Source organism: Boleophthalmus pectinirostris, unplaced genomic scaffold (genome assembly GCF_026225935.1).
Source record: "Boleophthalmus pectinirostris isolate CB_2022bp ecotype Guang Dong unplaced genomic scaffold, ASM2622593v1 HiC_scaffold_10, whole genome shotgun sequence".
Taxonomy (NCBI): domain Eukaryota; kingdom Metazoa; phylum Chordata; class Actinopteri; order Gobiiformes; family Gobiidae; genus Boleophthalmus; species Boleophthalmus pectinirostris.
Genome location: NW_026570971.1, coordinates 16320457 through 16345434, shown reverse-complemented (window position 1 = coordinate 16345434; position 24978 = coordinate 16320457). Strand labels below are relative to the sequence as shown.

General features: G+C 40.0%; 2 protein-coding genes across 3 annotated transcripts; one reads left to right on the top strand and one right to left on the bottom strand.

The window, feature by feature from the left end:
• Nucleotides 1–422: 422 nt before the first annotated feature.
• On the top strand, nt 423–23801 carry dnajc17 (DnaJ (Hsp40) homolog, subfamily C, member 17). Its single transcript, XM_020919743.2, has 11 exons — nt 423–606; nt 6077–6146; nt 7254–7312; nt 7378–7465; nt 7768–7844; nt 8049–8151; nt 8328–8365; nt 8936–9013; nt 9837–9917; nt 10198–10308; nt 23582–23801. The coding sequence occupies exons 1-11, from the start codon at nt 526–528 to the stop codon at nt 23702–23704; spliced, it is 909 nt and encodes a 302-aa protein (XP_020775402.1). The 5' UTR covers nt 423–525; the 3' UTR covers nt 23705–23801.
• LOC110155608 (cdc42 effector protein 3) lies at nt 13901–16750 on the bottom strand. Of its 2 annotated transcripts, none has more exons than XM_055156429.1 (2): nt 16689–16750; nt 13901–15190 (listed from the first exon to the last, which is right to left on the bottom strand). In XM_055156429.1, the coding sequence occupies exon 2, from the start codon at nt 15106–15108 to the stop codon at nt 14530–14532; it is 579 nt and encodes a 192-aa protein (XP_055012404.1). In that variant the 5' UTR covers nt 15109–15190; nt 16689–16750; the 3' UTR covers nt 13901–14529. The 2 variants fall into 2 exon arrangements, with proteins under 2 accessions (XP_055012404.1, XP_020775403.1); XM_020919744.2 differs by lacking the exon at nt 16689–16750 and adding an exon at nt 16415–16492.
• Nucleotides 23802–24978: the final 1177 nt, after the last annotated feature.

The window sequence follows — 24978 nt, the reverse complement described above, 5'->3', positions numbered from 1 at the left end:
CTAGTACTTTTTTCATCAAGGGCCACATATCTAAACACAGACGAAGCAGAGGGCTGATCAAGGGCCATAGACTGATGCTCATTACAGTGAATACTTAAAATATGTGCATGTTTAACAAGTTAGAATGAGCCATCAGTCTTTATTCATGCTAAGATACTTAAAACCACACACCAAACATTAAATATGAGCTTTATCAAGGTAGATTTTCAAAAAACTTGCAATAAAAAGTAAATTTTTCATTGATGCAGGGTCATTTGGGTCAATCTTCTGGAAGCCTGAGGGCCAAGAAAAAATTGTCTGAGGGCCGCATTTGTCCTACGGGCCATAGTTTGGACGTGCCTGGTCTAGTAGAAGAACAAAAGTTTGGAACTACATTTCCCATAATACAGCGCAAAACAAGGTTCAAAGGTGAAATACGTCAAGCACACGCGCCCTCTAATAAACGTCAACAAACCTTTGCTGCTAGAGACATTATAACGGCGTTTTGAAATACTTTGGGAACTATTCTCTTTTTCTAAACCAAACATGTCCGGAAAAACTAAAGAACTTTTGCAAATGGACCTGTACGGGTTACTCGGCGTAGAAAGTACAGCGACAAGTAAAGAGGTTTGTGGAGGAGCAGTAGCATGTAGCATTTAGCATGTGCAAAGAGTGCATGGAGTCCAGATCTGAACTACACTGTGCTTAGATTCAAACTCGCCATAATACACTGTGTACCTAAACGGTGAACCAATGAAGAGAGTGCATGTTAGATATCTACATGTTTAAAAGCATGGCTAGCAAGTATAGTCCTCTAGCTTACTGGCGAGCTATCTATTTCTCCACACCAGTGTGAGCTGGTTACATTATGGTGGCACCTGGAAGTAGGCTTAATAAATCCGGATCTGACTTTTGCCAGACTGAATGCATGCATCTGTTCATTCTGTTATTGCTTTAGCAGACTGAATCAACTGCTCTTAAACCATTGCTCTTACTCAATGTAATGGTCGTAAATAGCCTCTAGATGGAGTAGTTGGATGGAGTATAAGCCTAACTATAATGCAACCATTATTATATTACGTTTTATGATTTGAAAATAATATTTAAAACTTAACCCTAACCTTAAAATTTAAGACTTATTTTTTTCTTACATTAATTTCAGTATTCACAGTTTTGTCCATTTCTATACAAAGTGTTTTCACCCCATGTGTAAATCGTCAGGCACAAAATAACTCTCCTGAACTGTAAATTGGCCTATGGATTGTCCATGGAAAATGTTCCAAGTTGGACTTCCCATCTCCATGGAGACATGCAGGTGACATCAAGGAATCTTATGTGGTGCTTAGCTTAATCAATTTCTCTTCCACTGATAATTACACTGTAGGAAGTGGTTGTAGTCTTTGTTGAAATTATGCTAAATGGTCGTTGTGTGGAGCCAGTCGTCATATGTCATTTTGGTTCTTTCAGTTTAAACCATGGACTGTTAATGTTTAAAGTAACATAAATAAAGTAACCTCACAGGCATCATCAAATGTGCTGTAATGCCACAGCAGTATGCAGTGCATCCCACATTACAATCATGTAGGGGAAGTTTCTCTTCTTGCAGCCTGTTTATGTAGGCTCAGCCACAGCTTGTAAACCTGCTGTGTTGACCTAAGGGATTTTCACTGGCTCAGTGTAGTGTCTCTGACCTTTGCCAGTGCTGGTGTCTTGTCTTGAACCATATTTGTGAGGTGAAAATGGCATGAGGTTTGTGTTTTTAATGATACTGGATTTTTGGGGCTTTGCTGAAGGCTACTTCATTTAATTGTGCTGCTCATGAATAATTGTGTAAGAAGCCTTTTACCTACCACAGGCAGCTTTGTGTGAGGTTGTATCAGCTTGCAACTGTAGGCCTTCTTTAGCACGTGTGGACATTAGTGGAAAGTGTATTAACGCTTAGAGAAAACAATAATGTCTGTTCTCACTCTGAGTGCAGTGTTTTCAATCAGGGCCTGGCTGCTTGAGTCAGTTTTAAAGCAGGTTGTTGTGACTGACCCATGCTGCTCTACTGCATTGTTCTGTCAACTTAAGTCTTTTACTGCGACTTCATGATCCTTCCAAAAATAAACCCTGATAATGCGGCAAAGTTTCATTTTAAAGATGAACTTGACAAAATGGAAAATGTCACAGTAGAGCAGTGCTTCTCAAATAGTGGCGCGAGGCTCCGTCAAGGGGGGCGCGTTTGACCTCGGGGAACATGCTTTTTTATTTTTTTATTTAGATTTTTTTTTACTGTCTTAAGGGCCGTTCACACCAAAGCGTCAAAAAACGCCTTGACGCCTCTATTTGGAGCCTTTGCATTTGAGTTTAGACGCCCCCGACGCGCGTCTTTGACGCCGTGGACGAACGGGACAAAAATACTTGACGCGCGTCCGTTACCCTGGAAACAAGAGCCCGGTCCCGGTCTTTTCCCGAAACAATGTCAGACCAGACTGAGAGAGTGTTTTTATGACATAAAACATCAACGGAGGAGATCGGGTTGAGGACTGGGGCGTATATATATTTATACTCCGCTAATGACACTGGATCAGTCCCGGTCTAGTCCTGGTCTAATACCGGTCTAGTCGTGGTTTAATCACGGTCTAGTCCCGGTCTAGTCCTGGTCTAATCACGGTCTAGTCCCGGTCTAGTCCTTGTTTAGTCTCGGTCTAGTCTCGGTCTAGTCCTTGTTTAGTCCCGGTCTAGTCCTGGTTTGGTCCTGGTCCGGTCCTGGTGTATTCCTCGTGATCGGCTCGGTGATTGTGGCGTATATATTTATTCTCCGCTCGTGTTTGTGGTTCTCGTTCTGGTTCTCGGGTCTTTCTTCCTGATAATAACGTCGCTGCGTCTCTGGATACTCGTCCCTGATTGGTTGACGCGGCGCGTCTGACGCGAAAAGTTCTGCATTTTCAACTTCTTGACGCTGACGCCTTGGACGCGCGTCTTGGCCGCTGACGCCAAAACGCTGAAGACGCGCCGAGCTGACGCCAGATTCGCGCCGCGCTGACGCCGAAAACGCGCCGCAAAAACGCAGGACGTTCTAGTCGCGCGTCCACATAGACTTTACATAGAAAGTGGACACTTTGGTCTGAACGGGCCTTTAGAATAAAGTGCAATTGCACTTCTACTACATTAGGGGGCAGAGCGCTCTCATTGGCAGAGTGTGCGCAGGGAGCATTCGTTCGGTGGTGTAGGAGTTTTGTTTGCACTGAGCATGCGCGCTTTGCACACAGCACAGAGTTTGAGTATGAAGTGTAGACACGAAGTGTAGCAGACCCTCAAGTGACACCATGAAAAAATATTTAACAAGGATGAGAAGACAGGTGGAGAGAGACGGAGATAAAGAGACAAACGAAAATCTCCCGAAAGCTAAGACGAGGAAATATGACGAAGCATATGTAGCGCTTGGCTTCACTGTGACTACGGTGGGAGACGAGGAAAGACCGGTGTGCTTACGGTGTCTAAAAATGTTGGCAGCGGACAGCATGAAGCCCAATAAATTAAGGCGTCACTTAAATACATTACACCCCAATCACTCTGATAAACCGCTTGAGTTTTTTCAGCGAAAACGTGCCGAATATTGCCGACAATCATCCCGCTTGTGACTGCTACTTCAGTAAACCAGCGAGCATTGTTGGCGTCATATAAGGTGGCAGTGTTACGCAGAGGTGTATTTATAACAATTTTATAGACAAATGATACTATTTATAGTCACGCGGGGGGGCGCGAGATGTTTTATTCGTCCTAGGGGGGGCATGACAGAAAATAATTGAGAAGCACTGCAGTAGAGCAATACACATTTTCATTCATGTTTGTCCCTTAGTGATGTTGTTTCCAGTCTCCCTGCTCCCCACAGATGTAGTTCCCATGCCCCTGATAATTGGCCTGGCACACTGATTAAGGAGGATGGGCCGGTGGCAGGTCAGGCAGCTAATCAGCGACACAGAGCCACACCACCACCGTTTGTCAGCTATAATGGGCACTGCTCTAATGAGTACAAGATGTGGGCATGCACTTACATTTGTGATGGGAACAGAGACAGGATTTAGTTCTTTTACACAGCACTCCTCATTAGGCTACTGTAAGACATATATATGATGAAAATTAAAAGTTTACTGCAAAAGAATACTGAAAGGCCAGAATGACTCGCACCACTAAGATCTTTTGTATTGTTAGTATTTGGCTACATTTATAATGGGGATTATAAGGGGAAATGAGAATGATGCAGAGGTAGATAGAAGGAAACATCCTTCTATCTAAAGTGAAACATCCTTCTATTTAAGTATATCTAAGCCGAGGCCTGTATCCCTTCAATGAGGAGGAAGAAAAGATGTAAAAATTAGTGATGATGATGATTGGGGAGTTGAGAATTAGCACTACCTACCTATAGCTGCATGCTCTGCCTGTGACTATATATATAAATTGTCTCTGTCAAATAAATACACAGACTAGACCATGGACAGAGAGTCCATGAGACAAGCTGTTTCATTCCTCACTTTACTTTGAAACATCTCAGGCAGCCAGATGCTGTCAAACATCTGCTGTACAGATACCTTTATCTTCTGAGCAGCCTGCGATGAAGGACACAAGAAGAGCAATTTGTGCAATGTGAGGACACGGTGTCTGTCTTTATCAAGCAGATGTTGTGTAAACATTGGATTCAAAAGTGGTCATGCTGGTGTAATTAATTGTATCCAGCAAGTATAACTACATCATTGATCACATAATTTAACACAGAACTCAAACAAATCTGCTTTCAAAAAGCATTACGGAGATCAAACACAATAATATGATGCGGATTTGAGATGGCTCAGCGTTAAGGAAAGCCATGACTGTTGACGGATTGTTAAATATGAGGCAGACAGAAATGCATCATAAATTAATTTCAAATAATATGTCTTCTTAAATATCAGAGTGATAAATCTGAAGCAGTGGAATAGGGAGAGTCTTCTTCAGGAGTGTGTCAGGACAGTGGTCCACAGTCCAGCCTGGCCCATGTCCACACGCTGCTCTGCGTGCCAAGCACCAAGTCTAAATATCCTTAATGATGTCTAGTCTGTGCAAGGCCTCTCCATGAACCACACACTCATTTACTGTTGGGGCCAAGACCAGAAAACACCAGGCTCACCCTGAGCTAGAGCGAAGGAGCTGTTGATACTACAGTTTCTGTTCACCATAGGCACGCTCTACTTCGGAGCTGCTGTCAAAAGGTCTGGACACTGATGGATTATATCATTCTGCTCAATTGCCTCAGTTTGCCCCCCTCCCCCCAGCAAAGCCAAGTTTGTGTGTTTTGGCAGAAATACAAGAAATAAGTGCAAAAGATTGCAGTGGAGAAACACTGCACATGCCAGAGGACATGGCGCCCCGTCCAAGTGTTTCCCAGACGAGGAGGGAGCTCCTGCGGCCTCAGGCACTCAGGCAGTGTGCTGCAGGCGCATATGTGCGGACCTCTGGCACGGACCACAACGCATGGATCTGTGTGTGTGTGTGTGTCTGTGAGGATGTCTGTGTGCGTGTGAGCGAGCTGCATGTACTATGATTTATGAGCTCTGGCTTTGGCGTGCCACGTACATGAGTGTGTTTTAGAGGTTTTGTGTGATGGCCCCACTGGTCTTCACGGCAAATTTCACCAACTTCCTTACTTTGGCCAGTGGAGGTCTAATGAAAAACACCTTGTCCTTACCCTTAGAAGGAATAGTTACAGCCCAAGATAGCTTCAGTTTTAATATTACTACATTGGTTTACTACAATTTACATTTGATCAGGTATAGAATGTTACACAATATATTCTCTTCATTAAAAAAAAACTCTAGATGTAACATTCATTTACCAAAAATAATTTTCACTCCAAACTGGCATGGGCCCCAAGAATAGTTTGGGATTGTTGTAAGAGTAATTTAGCTTGAACTATAATAACATGTCATAAAGACACAAAGCAGTGCTGATTTGGTCCAAACATTACAAACCATAATCAGAATTACATCCACATGTCACCTTTTTATGTTTGTGGCAAATTTGATTTTAAATATAAAGTGAAAATGTATTCTATAAAAAGTATCCCTTTTGCTTTCAGCTTAAAAAAGCATACAGACAGAAGGCCCTGACGTGCCATCCGGACAAGAACCCAGACAACCCAAAAGCAGGTAAGGTGATCTTCTGTCTGACATCTTTCTCACCAATAACTTCACATGCTGCAATGTAACACACCTCAGTTGCTATATATAACAATTATTTTGACAGTATCAGAGGTTTAAAATCCCAAAGCTCCAGGCTTATAGTCCTTTTAGTCCAGTACCTGTACCACTACCCTGGTGTTTCCGTGGCTGTTTCATCTGTCAGATGTGAGCAGACAGCCACATCCCTTACTGCGGTCTGTCGTGAACCAGCATGTAAACTAGAAAGTCTGCTTTGTGTATTTAAAAGGAAAAATCACCTTAAACTAAGGCTGGTCATGATAAAAATGTTTTCTAGTGAGGTTTGTGAGGTTCTTGGATGCCTCAAAGTATTCCTGATTATTTAAAAAAAAAAGGATATTGGTTGGTTTGAGGGCTTGAGAGGGATAATACAAAAGCTGGGGGGCGATTTCCCAGAAATGTAAAAGAAGTGGTTCTGAGGGCCTCAATTCGTGAACCAGCACATGAGCAATCATGCTCTATTGCACAAGAGGGCAGGAAGACCTGAGCTCCTAGAGGGTGCCAGTGTGTGTGAGGAGGTCATCTGAAAGTGAACATACTGTGACTACTGTCACCCTTCTATAACTTAACCCCTTCAGCACCCTGTCCCCTTCAGCACCCTGACCCTTCAGGCCACAGGTGCTTTTCTGATTTCATTTAAGAGCAGTACTGGCATGCAGGTAACGTGAGTGCTGCTGCTGCTGCTGCAGTGTGATCTCTGGTGTGCACTGCTAGTCCTCATGGGAGAAACCCTATCTGTCTGCTAGGCCCCCCATAAGTGAATGATTAGACTGAGCTGCAGAGAAGCTATGTGTGGTTCTGTGATGGAGAGTGGTATTGTGGTCTCCTCGCAACTATGTGTGCGTGTGTGTTAAATGACAACTGAGGCCTCTTGATGTGCTCCAACTGAACAAGGATGAGAGGCAAACGGTTATATGGAACTGGAACAGCTATTCCCTGGAAAAATACATCAGGCACAATTTGAACAATAAAAAAGTATTGTTTTACCCTCTAACTTGTTGTAAATGTACTTAAAAAGCCTCTATCGTCTATCATCATGTCTGTGTCTCTTCACAGCTGAACTCTTCCACCAGTTGTCCCAGGCCCTTGAGGTTTTGACTGACGCTGCTGCCAGAGTAAGCACTTGAATAGTTCCCATTGTGTTTCACTGAACATTCTTTTAACCTACTTCTGTTTGCAGGCTGCATATGATAAAATCTGTGCTGCAAAAAAACAAGCAGAAGAAAGAAACCGCAAACTTGATGATAAAAGGAAGAAGATTAAGCTTGGTGAATATTAATACAGTTAACACAGTGAGTTGTGTGGTGCTCTGTGCTTATTATAATTAATTTATTATGAATGATCATTATTATGTTTTTATTTTTATTTGGTTTTACTGGGATTTAAGACTAAGATTAACCTGACCATGAATTCCCTTTTGTGTTATTCATAGTTATGCTGTCTGTGTACCACTACAGCAGTTTTTCATAAAATGCGCTCTAGAACAAATTGCACTTGATTGTGTGTTTGAACAGATTTGAACTTGAATATTGACAGGCACTCATTATTTACCATTTGCTCACTTTTACAGACTTAGAGGCCAGAGAGCAGAAAGCTGAAGCCCACAGACAAGATGAAGTGCAGATGACCAGGACACTTGAAGAAGAGGTAACCGCAAAGCATGAATCCAATGTCCCTCCAGATTTGTTTATGTCCAGAGAAAGCCAGTAGGTGGCACTAGACAAATGTTCTTCTCCAGGTGCTCTTGCTTCAAATGGCACAGTGTAATAGTCTCTCTCATGTGGACACCTTTGGGAAAGTTTATATACACGCACGTCTCCATGTTATTTAGGGTGGCCTGTCTTTTCCCAGATTGCCCGTTTGAGAGAGGAGGGATCCAGACAGCTGGAGGAGGAGCAGAGGCTTATCAGAGAGCAGATTCAGAAGGAAAGAGAAGCCCAGAATCCACAGTCTGGTGAGTCCACTCAGGGCAGTATGTTCTTATCAAGTATTCTCTTTAATTTTCAGCACTGTGCACAAAAGCACACTCAAAGCACACAGACACATATGACCACTACTCACTCATATTATCTATCATTATTTAATTATCTATTATTTCAATCCTCTGTCTTTGTCTTTTTCTTGATTCAGGGGCAGACAGATATTCCCATGTCACCCCAAAACTGAAGGTAGGCAATGAATAGTGAAATTTCCATTCTTTAAGGGGCTACGTTGTCCAGGGACTGAAGGTGGAAATGAGCAATTTTGCTATAACCTGGCACAAACATATTACCTCTTTATGTAGGTCAATCTTTTTATGTGCATTGTCCATGATAAATAAATAAATAAACTTTTGAAATGTGATCTAAAGTAGGACTGGAAGATATGAGGGGGGAAAAAAATCACTCATATTGATTGATCTCGATTTTTCCTTTTCAAAAGCAAAATTAAATTAGCTCTTAGTATTGATTTCATGAACATAAACAATACAGACTTTTAATCTGTGCCATACAAAACAAAAACACTTCCTCCAAAGTCTTCTGTTTGATCCGAACCACATGCTATTACTGACAGAGGATTGGCTCTGGGCCTCTCTGTTCAAAAACCCAAACCATATCAATGACTATTAGACATGACTGAATCACGATTTCTCGATCTTTCGATTAATTCCCCAGCCCTTAATTTAAGCGATGTTTTAATTCTGATGTATAAAAATGAGCCAAATATATCACCACAAAAAATGTTTTTCCTCTCCCCAGCTCAAGTGGAAATGTAAAAAAGATGATGAGACTAAAGGGGGTTACTCTCATGACATCCTTATGAGACTTCTCCAAAAGGTATGCCAGGTTCCTTATATGTCTTCTTCAGAAATGATCTCAATAATACCTAGTTGTTATTGTATATCGCATGACCTTTTTTTATGTTGACTGACCCTATCTTATAAACAGAGTCCATTAAAATGAAGTTGTAGTGAATGTGCTGTGGCCGATGCAGCTGTGTCCTTTATAAGCCATGTGCAGTTTTTGCCCCTATTACAGGTGACTTAAACTGCTATGGGAGGAATTTAGAAACGTGCGCTTTTCATTCAGTCTCTGGTTTAAAGTTCTCCAGTGCGTGCAGACATTGTATATAAGAATGTGGTATCAGGCTTATATAGAAATGGAAGTACCAATGTATTCAAATTTGTAAGCAAAAGCAGTAAATCTGAGCCAAAAGCAGTTTAGAAGACAGACAACACAAAGTGACATTTAATGGTTTGGACAAGTAGAAATAGACACCATTGTGTGGGAGAGCTAAATGTGGTATGTTGGTTCTTTTTCTTCAGTACACATTTTTATATTGTGTATATTGGCCACTAAAAATGACATATCTACATTTAAGGGAAATGATTTTGAAACCAAGTCCTTTTGGGAGTCCCCTTTGTCACTGTTGGCTTACTCCACACATTTCTCTTATGATTTTGCATTCCTGGAATTTCCTGTTCCCTGCCAATTTTGTTTTCAGACAAATCGATTCTCTAACCTTTATCTTTGCTTCTTCTTTGCATGGCTTCTGTTATAAAATACGCGATCAACTATAATGAATTTCATATTTATTTAATCAGAGAATGGTCTGTTGCCTATAACAATATTTTTCCGTGTTTCTTTTTATGGCTTCCAGTATGGTGATGTCTTGAATCTTATTGTGTCAACTAAGAAGAACGGTAGTGCTGTGGTTGAATTTGCAACAGTGAGAGCAGCGGTAAGCACCAATCCATTTTCAGTGTTTGTAGTTGGGTTGCTCTGACTTCAATACCACATTTGATGCTTTATACATAAAGTTGTCAGTTTGTTAGAGACTGGTCAATACAACACTATCAATTCTTAGTCTTGTTTTAAAGTACTGTAATGTAATATAATGTGCTAGAACATGCCTGCTGGTCACCCGAGCATCTGTCTCTGGTAGACTGTAGACTCTAATCAGTACCTGGAGGAATGGGTAATGGGATAATGGCAGATAAACTAGTTAATGTGTGTTTCAGGAGCTGGCAGTGAAGAATGAGAGTGGTCTAAGTGGAAATCCATTGAAGGTTTCGTGGCTTGAAGGAGAACCAGTGACTGCTCCTCAGACAAACCAGTTTATGTCAACACAGGTCTGTAACACATTCACTCATCAGCTCAATCACTCAGCCAAACATCTTGTATTACCAAATTCAATTATTTCAAGTTTCTTTTATTATGTAGGATCTGAAAATGTACTATGTCTACATCACATTACTGCTCTGAGACAAATATTTGAACAAACTATGCGATATATATTTTTTACCATTCTGATCGCATCTGATAATTTGTGCTCTTTTATTATTTAAGTCCACCACTAAAGGGACAGTCCGGAATTTTGGACGTAGGATCTCATTTCCTAATTAGCCAGAGTGTTGGAGACGTAATAGTTTTGCTTCAGGTGCTTTGACGAGTGGGTAAGACTGTTTTTAGTGGCAGGCTAACTATGGCCATTGACATGCACTAGCCTAACACCAGCGACCTCTGCAAACACAAGGACTGGATGGAATATTTAAAAAAGTGTCTCCACACGTCTCCAACACTCTGGCTCACTAGGAAATGAGGCCTTATGTCCAAAATTCCGGACTGCCCCCTTAATGGTTTTACAGTAACACATACATGTCACTATATGTATAAGCAGTTTCTCTTGATTGGTTACTTCACCAAGCACTTCCTGTTTTTCTCCCAATGTAAATGAAGTACAGGATACTAGATGCATATGTGTAGAATTGGAAAAGAGTTAGTCATGGCTGAGAAAACCAGAGATATGCGGTTTACTTAGTGTCAGCCATGCAAATATTTCCCGCTCTGCACACTTTTCTTGTCTGGCCTGAAACAATGTGTTTGGTGTAATGGGCCCTAGTTTATTTCTGTTGGATCCTGAGGCAGTGGCCCAAAGCCATCACAGCTCCTCTCATTAACTGACCCACCAGATCCCAGGAATGTTGCAGTAGTACTGTGGCAGGACTCACTCAATGGCTGCAATCAGTGAGCGTGCCCAGGACTCCATTTGATAATAAATGTTTTCCCTTTCAATATTTGTCCAGAATTAGCTGAATTTGTTTTCTGTCCCGTGGGTATGGTATTTTATTTGCACTGCTGTTTTTGACTAATCATTACATGTAAAAATCGTTAAATCCCCTGAAGAAAATATGTGTCTTCTGTGGTTTTGAAATCACAGTAGTGTTATGTTGAAATCTTGTAATAATTGATTCGACATACTCCGTGTTTTGACTGTGGAACTAAGCGTGCAGTTAACATATGCACATCAGGTTCTCGGCATAATCTGATTTTAGGTCTCTTGTATCTAGTGGAAAGTTGAGCAAAATGCAGTTGGTGTGTTCCTCTTAGTCTCTTGAGCTTTATCTGGACAATGAAACCATGGGTGGGAATGGGATAGCATGTTATACAAAGTCCCTTCAGAATTCCAGTATTTGTTTCTTGAACTGTGTTTCACCCTACAGCTCAATTTCTCAGCCCCTATGTCAGTCTGAGCCCGCACACTGGGACTTGTCACTCTAATCTCTTTTAATGGTATTATGGTAACCCCCTTTTACTAAAGTTGATTGCTTCAGTGTTTTTTGCCCTACACCTGAGAAGGACAGCACAATGAATGCAGCGTACTTTTCACATTAGCCCCATGTGAATGTGCTTCTTGCTTAAGTGGACCCACATGACATAATTGAAATATCTGTTTCTTTGGCCTTGAGGGGCGTTTGAGATGGAGATAAAGTGAGCCCAAACAGCAGTGGTGGTCCATGCAATCTTGTTGAGGTTGAAAATTTGACCATCACCATCCTAACAAATATAAGGGAAGAGGCCATCCATTCAAACACTGGACGGTATAAGGTACATATGAAGACATACATGACCTCAGCATCACCTCACCTCTTTCCTCTTATTCAATAACTTCTGGCACTTCTGAGGCCTCTGTTAAACCTAGCTTTACCTTTGGGTCATAAGATATCGTGAGATGTGGAAGTGTGACTCCAGAGTCCCAGAAGCTCTTCTGGTATACTTTTTATATACATATGTACTCAGTGCTTATCATGTCTACACCATAAGGCTTTGTGTTATAGTTCTGCCCATTCTCTTGACTGACGTGGAGCTATATGTTCGAGTGTACATTGTGTACCTTAAGTTAACACAACCCAAACACACTTGTTGATTTTACAGAGTTTATTTAATAATTGCCCTGCCAAGTATAAGGTCATGAATAGATTTTGCAGAGATAATCCATCGTTTAATATCCACTTTTGTTATGGACATAGAACCATCTGTACTGAACTGAACTTGATCCTTAATCACTGTGTCATGATTTATGGTTCATTGTGTAGCATAGCTTACAGCCAGTACAATATAAAGGATTTAGATCCATGCTTTCAACGCCTGTTCCTCCCATTTTTATGTTGAGAATCACAGAAGGCTTGTCACGACAAAAACCAGATGCAACTATTCTTGGATTGTTTTTCCAGCTTGCTGGTTTTCTAGTGGCTGAAAGTGCACTCTCACCTAAAGTAGCCCCTCTGCCTAGGGGAGATGTATTGAATATAGTCGTGCAGTTGGCTCATTAAACCAAGCCTGACCCTTCTCTGAACAGTGATACAGATGTGGGAAAGATTATAATATAGTCACTGTATTAACTAGCAACACCAAAATCTAATGTGCAGCATCAGAAGAACTACATGTGCACTGTTTAAGTTTTTTTTTTTTTTTAACAATTAAATTACTCCATAACTGCTACCTTTTGGTCAAAATGACAGGATATTTCTGTAATCTGTATGGCTGCAAGTTTATTTTTTAGACAGAAGAGAAGTGGTACCAGATGTTATAGGGAAACTTCACAGCTTGACCACTTTATGCGTAGACAAGATAATTTGTCCTCAATTATAGGTTCTTTGTTCTTGCATCAGTCATTTGGCCAAAAACTTATCAAATGTAAATCCAGTCCGTCTTCACACTCACTTATGTAGCCAGAAGTCATACAGCCAAGGATTTTTATTCAGAAGAAAATAAGAAATCCTACAGTTTGACTGATACAGCTTGTGTAAACGGTCTCTCTTGCTTTTAAGATTGCAGTTCTAAAACTTGACTTGTCTATTTTAAGTTTGTCATTTATTTTGTTTTTTATTGTGGTGAGAGATTGGCCATAATTCTTCTGGAAATTGCATAAATTATTTTATTGCTTCTACAGTGGCTTTGATTTCAAGCCAAATAAACATACAGAATGTCTTTGATATGAGCACTCTGGCCACAAAACAGTTGAAAAATATCTTATCTTAGTTTCTCACTATTAAATTAGTCACATTTAATGACAATATTTCATGACATTCTTATCTGATATGTCCAAACTAGTGCTGCTAGGTCCCATCACATACCCCCACACCCTCTCCTTCTCTCTCTCCCCCTCTCATTTTCTAAAGAGTAGACATTACACAGACATTCTCTGGTGCAGTGTATTGTGGATTTAAACTTGATCAGTTGCATGCAGCTATTCTTTCTGCTGCTTTATCATTGTATGTCAATGTATTTTTCTTCACATTTGCTTGTGTTTAGTCAGAAGGTAAAGTTTAAATATCCATTTTGCTGCTGAAATGTCTGTCTCTCTACCCGTGACACCCCCTACATATGTATATGTATGTACATATGTATGGAAGTATCGCATTACTCTTTACCACTGCCTCTCGTGCTCCATCACCAGAACATTGGACTCTGATTTGCAGCTAAGAAAACAGCCTGCTCTGACTTTTTTCCTTTTTGAGGTCTTGGACTTGTGGCCTGGCTTTGTCTGCAGCCCAATCCGCCACTATAGCCTGGCTTTTATTAAAAGCAGAGCTAAGTGTTTGTTTTTACTGCATTGTTGGGAATAGGAGATGGGGGGTACCTTGGTCTACCTAAGAGCAGGGCCTCTGGGATGCGTGCAGAGTATAAATGGCCCTGTGCACACAATAGATTGGCAAGCACGCCAAGAGCCAAGACATCACAGCTAGAGGACCTTGGCTTGTAGCCGCAGCTTTTCTTCTTTAAACACAAAGCACTTTTAAGTCTGAACAGCCATCCTTGGTGCTGTATGGCGCGGTTTGGGTTATTACAACAAAGTAATATGAGGTAAAAATGTGCAACAATGGAATGTCACGGGAGGAGGTCAATTGTTAGTCCCCTGCATGCATTCCTAAGTGAACCTTAACTTGATGTTGCTCACGCTGGCTGCCATAAAAAACTAGTACAGTCTGTTGCTTTTTGGATTTTAACCCTGGTTCACTGCAGGATATTATAATCCATGATAATTCTACTGAAATGCTCCTTATTTGTCCTTAATTATGACATTTGTCCATTACTTGTAGTACATCCTCCAAGATGGATGGGCCCAGGTCAAGGCTAAAGGAAAATCCACTATCCTCATCTTTTGATGTTGTTGCATTATTGTCTGAATGATCCTCTCCAGGGTCTGAATGCTCAGTGTACTGTTTAGGGCTGTAATTCTGCCTTAAACCATGATTTACTCTTTGGATATCTGGCTCTGTTTCGGTTTCTTCATCATCACTATCAAGTAGTGGCATTGAGCTGCATTTTTTTCTCTTCTGCGACCCCCATTCAGGGCTTTCTGAACCTTCAGGTTCGTCCAGGTTGAGTCGTGGGGGCTTTGGTGGTGGGGAACAGGCCATGAAAATGTTCTGCTCACTCTGGGAGCTTTGCAGCAGAAGACTATGACCCTTCTTTAGAAAGGAGAGGTCTCCGAAGCTGTCCGCATGGGCGTCATTGCCGATGTGTGTAATGTGACGAAAATCGGCCAGTGGTCGGCTGATCATGCTGACTGACAACACATCCTTGCGCTTCCTACTGGACCAGCGGCTAGATGAGGGCTTTCTGTTCAAGGATGTTCTCAGGGGCATCTTGGTACTTGGTCCTGCTTTGATGACCTCAAAGCTTTTGTGTTTCAAGAGAAGAGTCTCAGAATGTTTGGAGAATTGCCATCTACAAAATAAAACCATAAAAACAACATTGAAACCAAAATGAACTTGTTTCTAAGATCAAAGTTTTGTACAGGGGGGTTGTAAAGTGCTATATATGTAAGTTTCCTCTTTGCTAAGGCTTGTATGTGCGACAGGTCTAAGCATGTGTACAAACTCAGCTCCAGATGGAAATAACTGGACACTATCTTTTAACGTGATGAGAATAAGCAGCCATTATATAGTTAGTTACAGCACCTGTTCAGCTCTAATATTTCGTAATAAGACACAGCAATTTGGCAAGAGAGGAGTCAAATATGCTTCAAAGCCATTATTTCAAAATGTTTATTCCTGAAAGCTCAGTTCTTCCCATAAATGCAGGTGTGGTCTAGCATTTATTCAAAGTCTACTGGCCCTTTCATGCCAAAAGCATCAAACACATTCCCTATTGTTATTCATCATGCAAATAAATCACATTAATGTACATTTTGTTTTGAAACAATAAACGCGGTTTACTGTTCAATCTGTTGGTAGTGAATTTAAAAATTAAATTGGATACATGCATATAATACAGACAGCTAGGAGGTATTCATTATTATTTAGTTGCTGTGGTGTAAGTAAAATGTGGAAGTTAATAAGAAACTTCCAACCTGAAGCTTTACGTTTGAGAGGAAGCGTGATGCATGTTACATAGTTGTGTGTGTCTTGTTCACTTCCATCCATGCAGCACTAAATTAAGTGTTGGTAAATAATAAAACCTGGGCTTTCCGTGACCTGTAATCATTTGATTGAGTAAAAACAAAATGTAGTTCATCAATGCTGGCATGGTGCTGCATCATTCTGTGTCTGTGATTTTACAGTCTCGCCAACAGCTTTGCCCACATAAGATGTGTTTTCGTGACATGAAACACTCACTCTGTAAATTTGTAAGCCACTACAGCAAACAGGTTTTGTGTGCCTGTAAAGGTTTTATCGGTACTTTAGCAGCAGCAGGAGACCGCAGAGCATGGACACAATAGCATTCCTTTCTAAACATGTCAGTTTGACCAAGGAGGAGTCGGGATTTGATCCAGGAGTACCGTCTTAAAGCCAAATCAAATTAATGTAGTCGATGATAACTGGTTGTCTAAAAATGTAAATATCTGCTACTTCTTTTTAGATGCCTCAAAGTCTGTTTTAATTTAAAAACTAGACACAAATAAAGATCTAAGTTTTCTTCGTCAAATAAGTGAAGCACATAAAGTCTTACCTGTATTGATGAGCAAATAGAGTATCTCCGATTCCAACGTAAGCTCACAGCTCTGTGAGGCAAACAGACTGTGTCTAATACCTGCACACTGACAAATGCCTCCCTGACATGATTGGGCTTGTCCAGCGTTTACAGGTAATGCCACAGTGAACAGCTTCACAGTGATCAAAACTCAATACAACACAATAGAACTTGCATCGTTTCCTAAACCTACTAGACCAAACCTCACATGTAATTGTCCCTGCCCTGACTAATAAAGAAAACAAGTTCTCACCGTTTGTTGTATCCTTCTTCATAATTATTTTAAAGAAAAGAACTCTGATCAGCAAAGAGAAGATTTTTCCACGTGCATTGTTCGTAAAAGAGTATTCTGTGCGAGGAGAGGTTAAAGTACACCACAGGTGGGGCACTCAGGTGCAGTCTGGTAATGATCAAACAGAGGAGTGACCCATGCTCAGACAGTCTGATGTCATTAAAGAAGCCAGTGTGAAGCAACGCTTCAGTGCAGGAGGTTTCAGAGTCTGTCAAAAGCCAGTATAGTCTGTAGGCAAACAGGTCATCTGCCCAGAGTGGGGGGTGTGTGGTCTTTATTCCCCATGGCATTGTCCCCTCTAACTGATATCCTGCTTTCCGGCTACATGGTGACTCTCTTAGAGCTTAAATCCACAGGCCCTTCTGCTTGAATGGAGGCCTATAGCTTCCCTGTGTAATCTCTGCATACTATCACACACAGACATGTATGCACAAGAACAGATTACACAAGACAATAACTTGTTGGATTTCTCACGCTTTGCAACATGTCATCTTTATGTGGAATAACAGTACTTGAAACCTGTTTGCATTTTATTAAGACTTAAGACACAAATGTATTGTGACAAATGCTTGCCTTTTTTACCAGTGGACACTGTTAAATGTTTAAAATGTTCTCTGACCTTACTTAACCTTCTCCGTGACCAAAATCCTATTGTGTTGGAGCTGTGGCCCTTGGGCAGATGGGTTATACTGGGTCTGGATATTGTCCCTGGCTGTCATGGCTAGTGTGGTCTGTGGAGCTATGTTGACATTGAAATCTGGGATGTTGTGATTTTGTTGTTGTAAAATGTTTTAGTGTTTCCAGATATTGCTTTGACTGGCAGGAGGAGCCCACGCTGATCATTGAGTGGAGATTCTTCCAGCCTCTGGTGTATCACCAGATTCTTTGGATTTATGAAATGCCTAAGTATAGACCCATTTGTTTGAGACAATATTGAGTAACTGACTGAGTGAGACAAGCGGTGACATGCATGACCGAGAATGAATAGAATGAATGGTGTATTTTCTCTAAAATCATTGATCGTAGTGAGCTTATTGTCATCTCTATTGATTTCTGTTGTGATCATAATGCACCAACTGAAACTAGAGATGCTAGATATGCTGAGTTTTCACTGTTACATGAGATGGATGTGACAACAGACAGGGAGCAGGTGTAAAGTTGCGACATCAAGTAAAGTTTCTCAATGACCTCTAATCAGCACAATGACATCACAATGATTAATAGTTTGTGACGACTGTTTGTGATTAACAGTGATTGTGATTGCTGTATGGAGAGAATGGCCTGAATCATCATAACTTAGAACACCTTACATTTACAGTCTTTACACTTGATTATACAGGATTCATTGTTGTCTTCCTCTGGCATAAAAGCCGTGTTGTTTTGCCATAATGTCTGTCTTTCACTTCAAAAGGTTGCTATTTATTATGGTTGAATACTGAATACTTGTAAGACTTCCAAACTTGTACAATGCCAAATGACAGCTTTTGACGCATGGAGCTGAATCAGTAATTACTATTTAATTAGGCTTTTCTGTCTACATTTAGAGGTGATCTTAAAAGGCAGGAACCTGTTTACCAAGAGTGCACTCATACATGCAAATAGGCTTTTCCAACCATTATTCAATTTTTATATCACTCGCTTAGTCCTTCTCTCTAACTTCTTAAAGCATTGCCTGTTCTGAACCATATTTGGTATAAATGGAAACCGTTTGCAATCAGACAGCTTTTCCAGGATGGCTGAAATGTGTAGGACATAATATTGCGTTCACTCAACTATCCAACAATGTATTGTTGCACATCAGAGGCCAAACCACAGCACTTCCCATTCTAGATTCCTTACTCTCATCTATCATGCAAGGTCAACTCTCCTCTCTCCTAACAGTTTAGTTCCTTTTACTTTAACTCTTTCCAAAAGCACTCGACATTTCTGGTATGTAGTCCACCTTGGACATTTGGACAGTGGTCTTCACATGCAAAAAATACATTCATAGTGATTTTTCTTTTTTTATTTAACACATTTTTCTTCCTAATGATTACACGCTGTACACATCTTTAGCTGTGGAATTGAATTTGATGTGACGTCCAGTTTTTGTGCTATCATTTGATTTGGCATGACTTATTTAATAATGTCTTTCTTCATCCAAAATTAAACTCAGCAATGTACATTAAAGAGGGTATATTATGCAAATCAACTTATTTTTTGCATTCTCCCATGTTATAATGTTGTTCCCTCATCAAAAACATGTCTGAAGAGGATTTACCGGTACTGTAGATGTCATTCATATGTGTTTGAGTAATCTTGCAACCTTTCCCAGACACTGTTTGAACCCTCCTTACAGTTGATTTATGATTCTACCCACAGACCTACATCATCCATGCTCCAGCACAGCAATTTTTTGTAAATATACAAAAGCAGAATGCAAAATAATGCACTATAACTTCACTAACCTGATGTGATGTGCAGTACTTTCATTAGCCAAATGCATGTAATGTGATAGCACTGATAGACTGAAGAGAGGGACAAAATCTGAAACTTATTAAACACATTGTTTTCAGTGAATATAGCATTTTCAAAACTATAAAAGGTAACATGGGGATATAAATATGTTATGCGTTAGCAGTTAATACCCCATAGAAGTGTATTACCCCCTCTTTAACATCTGAAGTACAGTCATTTTAGAATACATTTTTGTAATTTTAGCCCAAAAAACTTTTGGCACACTTTTAATATTTTGTACACAAACTACACCTTTAACTCCTTTAGAACAACTTACAACTAAATTTTAATCTAAATTGAAACATATAAGATGTTTTAAGCTTTAATCTAAATAGTGTCCTGCAATGTGACCTGAAAAATCACATTTATTTTAAACCAAAACCTGGTAACGCACTTAGCACATAGATATTAAACACCAGGACAAGTTTTGGGGATAAGGTTTTGACAGAAATAATCTTTATTCATCATCATTATTATTATTATTATTTATTATCAAATTCAACTGGAAAGGTGTTTTTTGTTTAGGTTAACTTTAAGAAGTCCTAGTATTCTTAATGATGGGACAGTACTGTAATTATTCAATTATAGAATAATATAGTATATAATATAGAATAATTTATATTTGTATAATGGCAAATCCTTGGATGTAACATAATACAACATATAATAATACAACTTGTTGTTCTTGTAGTTTTGACCTCAGCAGATATGTGTCCACTCCACTAATTAAAGCATATTTGGCACAAAGTTCGCTAGAGAAATTGTAATTGGATGTTTTTAAAAAATTATTGAGCTCTACAGCTTTGTGTGGTTATTTTTTTTTAGTCAAATAGAGTATACTTGCAGTGGCAGTTATAAGTTTTTACAATAAATGATGAATAATGTGCGATTCCACATTGGCCTGGTTCTTGCATGCGCAGCAGCCGAGCATACAGTCTGTTTGTTTAACTTACTGTTCAGACACACACACCCCTATAGTGCTGCCCAAATGATCTCCAAGTAAGTGTTCACCTCTCATAAATCACCAACTTCAGAACCACTTGACACGCGCAGAAAGACCACACGCTGCAGATAAATAACTCCCTGATTAACTTCACTACTGAGAATTAGAATCAGACATGTTTGCATGAACCCAAGTCATGAAAGGGGCATTATGTCACTTTTCTGGTACAGGGTCCGTCACCTGCTTCTCTCCATGGAGATGTTATTGCTCTGCCATGAATGTTCCAGTTTGTCATTAAACTGTCTTGCATTTATTGTTTCAATTACTGCAATTTATTGCTCAAACATACATTGAAAAACATGCATTCTTACTATGAATGGACTTCATACCATGTGAAGTGGGTCCAGTCTATAGAGAGGTATCATCTGTTTTTTTTTCATGGAGAGAAATAAAGGCAATGCCACACTGAGTACTGCAGGGAAAACAATAACATCGCCATAGAAACAAGCAGATGGCCCCTACAAGTGGTGTATATAGTTAACCTTTAAGTGAAAAAAAAAAAAAGTCAAATGTCAAAATCATTTGTAAGGATTTTTATGAAAATAGCAGTGTTGGCATATTCGTTATAATGAACTTCATAACAAGTATTGATTTAATACAAAGCTTCAGTTTTATCTGCCCCTTATTTCAGGCGACTGCCCAAATGCGTCACATGGAACCTTTTAACAAACTCCAGACCTGGAGCTCGTGCAGGTGGATGCTAAACATTCAAACATCACTGGTAAACAACAAACACAAACCATGGAAACAGACGCACAAGGTCCTAGGTATTCTTTTACATGTTTACTTATATGAACTTGAGAGATCCACTGAAATATGTAGAGTTTTCTGAGAGGCCTCTGTTCGTATTCACAGGGGTTGTTGCATGACTGTTTTCCTTTTTATAAATATATACAGTATATATTTAGTTGTTTTTTTCCATAGAAAATTGTATTCAATGGATTCTTTTTATGCCACAGTGCCACTTTCAAACCATGAATCAAAATAGTTTGTATTATTTGTTCTTTAGTTTACTCTGCTCACTTCCCCACATTTCACACATTTTGTTGTGGCGTAATACGCAGCTGACCTGACAGCTTTGTGCAGAGGGAGCACACAGTGGCCACCTGCGCTGAGAGGAGCCGCCTGACTCAGTGCACGGATGGTATTCATGATGTCATTCCTGGCCTGGGGTCGCAGAGGGTGTGTGGTTTAGAAGCGCGGCCCTTTGCTGATGTCACAGTGCAAATACTCTTGTCTGTGTATGCGTGCATGTTTTACTATCCTGCCTCTGCGGTGGCCATGTAACCTCCCAGCCCTCTCTCTCGCTCCGCTACATTGGGGGCCCATTGTTTTTGTTCTGTGGTTTCCTACTCACCCCGGGCCTCAGCTTTCTACAGCAGACATACACGCAAATGCACGCAGCCACACAAACAAATGTTTAGTAACAGCGTGATAAACTTAACATGCACGTCGTAAGGTGGCACCTCGGGCAAGGAAACATTCTACAGGGTCCAAGGAAGCAGTGCGTCATTATCTGAAATGCACCTGTTAATGGTCAGAATTCCCCTTTGTCCAGCACCTCGGCCTGTCTGCTTTACTGCTTTTTGAAACTCAACTTGCAGTCATCAGGTGTAGCCAGTAGAGGGCAGAAAAGCGTGAGCTAAATAATAGTCTAGGTTACTGAACAAGACTGTATATTGTCTTGCATTTTGTTAGGATGCAAGAGTTGTTTATGTCCTTAATGCTGTTTGCGTGATTTTTCATAGTTGCGTGTCAGACAAGGACTTGAGCTCACATTACTGGAATGATAATAGCAGCTTTCCTCAGTCCAGGGGCGGATGGTGCTGCGGGGGGAGGGGGGTTGGTGGGTCTCACGTCTCCACACGGCTTCTTCACACCACTCTGGATGCTGGAGTCCCCTGTGATGTTTTCCAGATGCTGATTGGCTCACCGGTCTCATTGACAAAACCCACTTTTCAGTCTTTAGACCTCTTTGTCTCTCCATTCCTCATGCCAAGTACTTTTGCAGTTTACAGTCTTGTTGGGGACACTTTCTTGGCCTCAAAAGCATCCTGAATAATGTTGACAGTTGACAGTTTGTGATAGCATTTTTAAAAGAGTTGAAAATGGCAATAGGCTAAGAGCTCTAAGAAGTAAAGCCTCCATCTATGTCCTCAACAATGTTGGTCAGATTAGTTTGCAAATGTAATCTGATTACTGACTACAGTTTACTCCTACTAAAAGTAATCTCATTACTACTGTGATTACTTTATTTCAAAAGTGATTTGAGTAATTTGATTACTGATAAAGTTAAATTTTTGTCAGGGAAATGGCTACGTAACTGTAACCTAATAACTATTTTTAATTGTCAAAAGTTACATTACTGCGCAACTAAAAAAGTAATCTGAGTACAGTAATCTCCTACTTCGTAACTAGTTACTAACAACAATGTTCCTCAGTACACATAATATAATCTGACAATTTAAAATACATTTAACAAAACAATGGTGTCATGTATTTTTATTTGTCATATAATATAGTGTAAATTAGACAAGCTTTGGCCTGTATTCCCCATAGAAATCATGTTTACAGTATGGTTCCTAGAACCGGTTGAATGGAAGACGGTTGCCAGAGCTTGAAACCCATGAATACATTAATACAATTTCAACAAAAACAGTGGTAAGGGCAATAGACACAGTCCAGTGGCCAGCCTGTGTCTCCATATGTTTGTGAGTGGCTCAACAGATTTGGCTGTTCTAAGGTCAAGGGGGAGTGCATGTCACCAAAGTATTGTATGACTTCACTCTATTCAAAAATAAAATGTCACCTATTTATTTTGCCCTGCATGTTACCCATATTTTAATTTAAACACTTTAGTTCCAAATAACTGATACACTGCTGTGTGTGTTATTGGCTGTGTATCTTCTTCCTTGCTCGATAAGCCATTACCCAATGGCTCCTCTGTTCTCCCGAGATTAAGAGGAGCAACAACCAGCATTATCCAAAATCTAAAACCATTCATTGCAAAAGAGTAAAATCACATTTTGGCTGTGGAATTACTTTGTAACTATTTAGTATTTCTCTGCTGATGCTGATTCCCTCTCATATCAACTGTAAACAAGTACATGTCACTGGATGACCCAGACTCCTGTGGTCTGGTTGTGAGAGCTAACAGGCAATGCCAGTTACAACATACACTCCTCTTCATTAATGGTTGTATGGTTTATCAGAATAATGTGTTTGAAACTGTTCATTTTCAATGGATAGTGAAAAGGGTATTATGTTGTATGCATTACGGTTTAAAATAAAACTTACTTCATTCTGGGAGTTGATGACGCAGCATTTTAACTTTACATTTCCATGTCTCTTGCAGAGCTCCCTGACAAAAGAACGTGACTACGAAAGCATTGTGATGATGAAAATGAGACAAGCAGCAGAGCGACAGAAACTCATAGAACAAATGCAAAGAGAGGATGAAGAGGAAGCGGCTACTTAATAGTTTGTAAACTCCATGTCTTTTAGGTTCTCAGGTAACTGTTATGTATTTTATTGTATGGACATGTGAAAATAAATGTTTTGTATTGTTATAACTATTTTTGTGTTTTTATTGATAAGTCGTGAGGAAGATGAAGAAAATGTGACACAGGGAGAAGCAGTCTCATTTCTTTGAGGTAGGAATACAGTTCATAAAGAGCAAGTTCATCTGTACTTAGGTAAAAGTAATATTACTTTTTTAAAAAAAAAAATCTAACTGTATCAACAAATGATACAGTTAAAAGGTGTTATGTAAATGGTGTTATAATAGTAAATAAATAGTTTTCTCCAAGGCCAATAAACATGAGAGAAAACTGGACCTGGAGGCCAAGCAGACATTTCTGCATGCACTATTAGCCAAAGTCATAGTATTTTGTGATTAGGCTATTGCTAGAGGAGGGCACTGAGATGTCATCCCCAATTCATCCACACTAAAGATAATGTTTAACTGGTAACCGCTGATAAAACCTCTTCTTAGCTCTTCAGTAACACTGTGATGAGATGGTTTTGTAGCAATCCAAACCACAGACAATGCAATGCCAATACATGGCAATCATTTCAACCCTATGTTAAACCAGTAATCAGATTGCGTTGAGAAGACTGTGCGCATGGGAATTCTTTTGGCCTTGTGTTATGAAAAGTGATCACACACTTGGGGCCCTATGTTATAAAACTAGCGGTTTGAATGATTGTTCTCTAGGTTACACACACTATATCCAAATCCTACTCCAGACTTAAGAGACATTTTGACAACCCAAACTCAATAACATTCATTCAGTCTTGAAGTTTTTATTGTGTGAGAAATTGTTCCTTGAATTTTTGCTCATCTTGCTGCCTTATATTATAATGTTTCACATTTTGTTGTAGGGAATATGCATTGTTGTCTTTCAGGATCAAGATTTTTTTGTAATACTGTGCAATTTATAACTGTGACACTGCCATAATTACTTAAGAACTTTGTGTCATCTTTGGGCCTTGTAGTTTTTAGCTTTCAGAGTATTTCGTTTGAATGAACACCACATCGTTGCACCATCAAACCTAACCATTCACCTCCCTGCCAATGCTGTGCTACACGGCTGTAGTTGTTACACAATGTCCAGCTGTGTGGACTGAGGTGGAGTGGAAGGAGACATCTGCTCCTCCTTCAAAATCCCCACATCACATGGTTTTGTTTACTCGTACTTCTTATTCATATCCCGGCAATGTAAAAAAATGTCCACAAACACACACTCCATC

What these genes read in the sequence shown, in the direction of transcription:
- dnajc17 (XM_020919743.2), top strand. Translation starts at nt 526, where the DNA reads ATGTCCGGAAAAACTAAAGAACTTTTGCAAATGGACCTGTACGGGTTA. An exon ending in CCCAGACAACCCAAAAGCAG is followed by an intron (nt 6,147 to 7,253) that starts GTAAGGTGATCT and finishes GTCTCTTCACAG; the next exon opens with CTGAACTCTTCCACCAGTTG. An exon ending in ACCAGTTTATGTCAACACAG is followed by an intron (nt 10,309 to 23,581) that starts GTCTGTAACACA and finishes TGTCTCTTGCAG; the next exon opens with AGCTCCCTGACAAAAGAACG.
- LOC110155608 (XM_055156429.1), bottom strand. Translation starts at nt 15,108, where the DNA reads ATGCCCCTGAGAACATCCTTGAACAGAAAGCCCTCATCTAGCCGCTGG.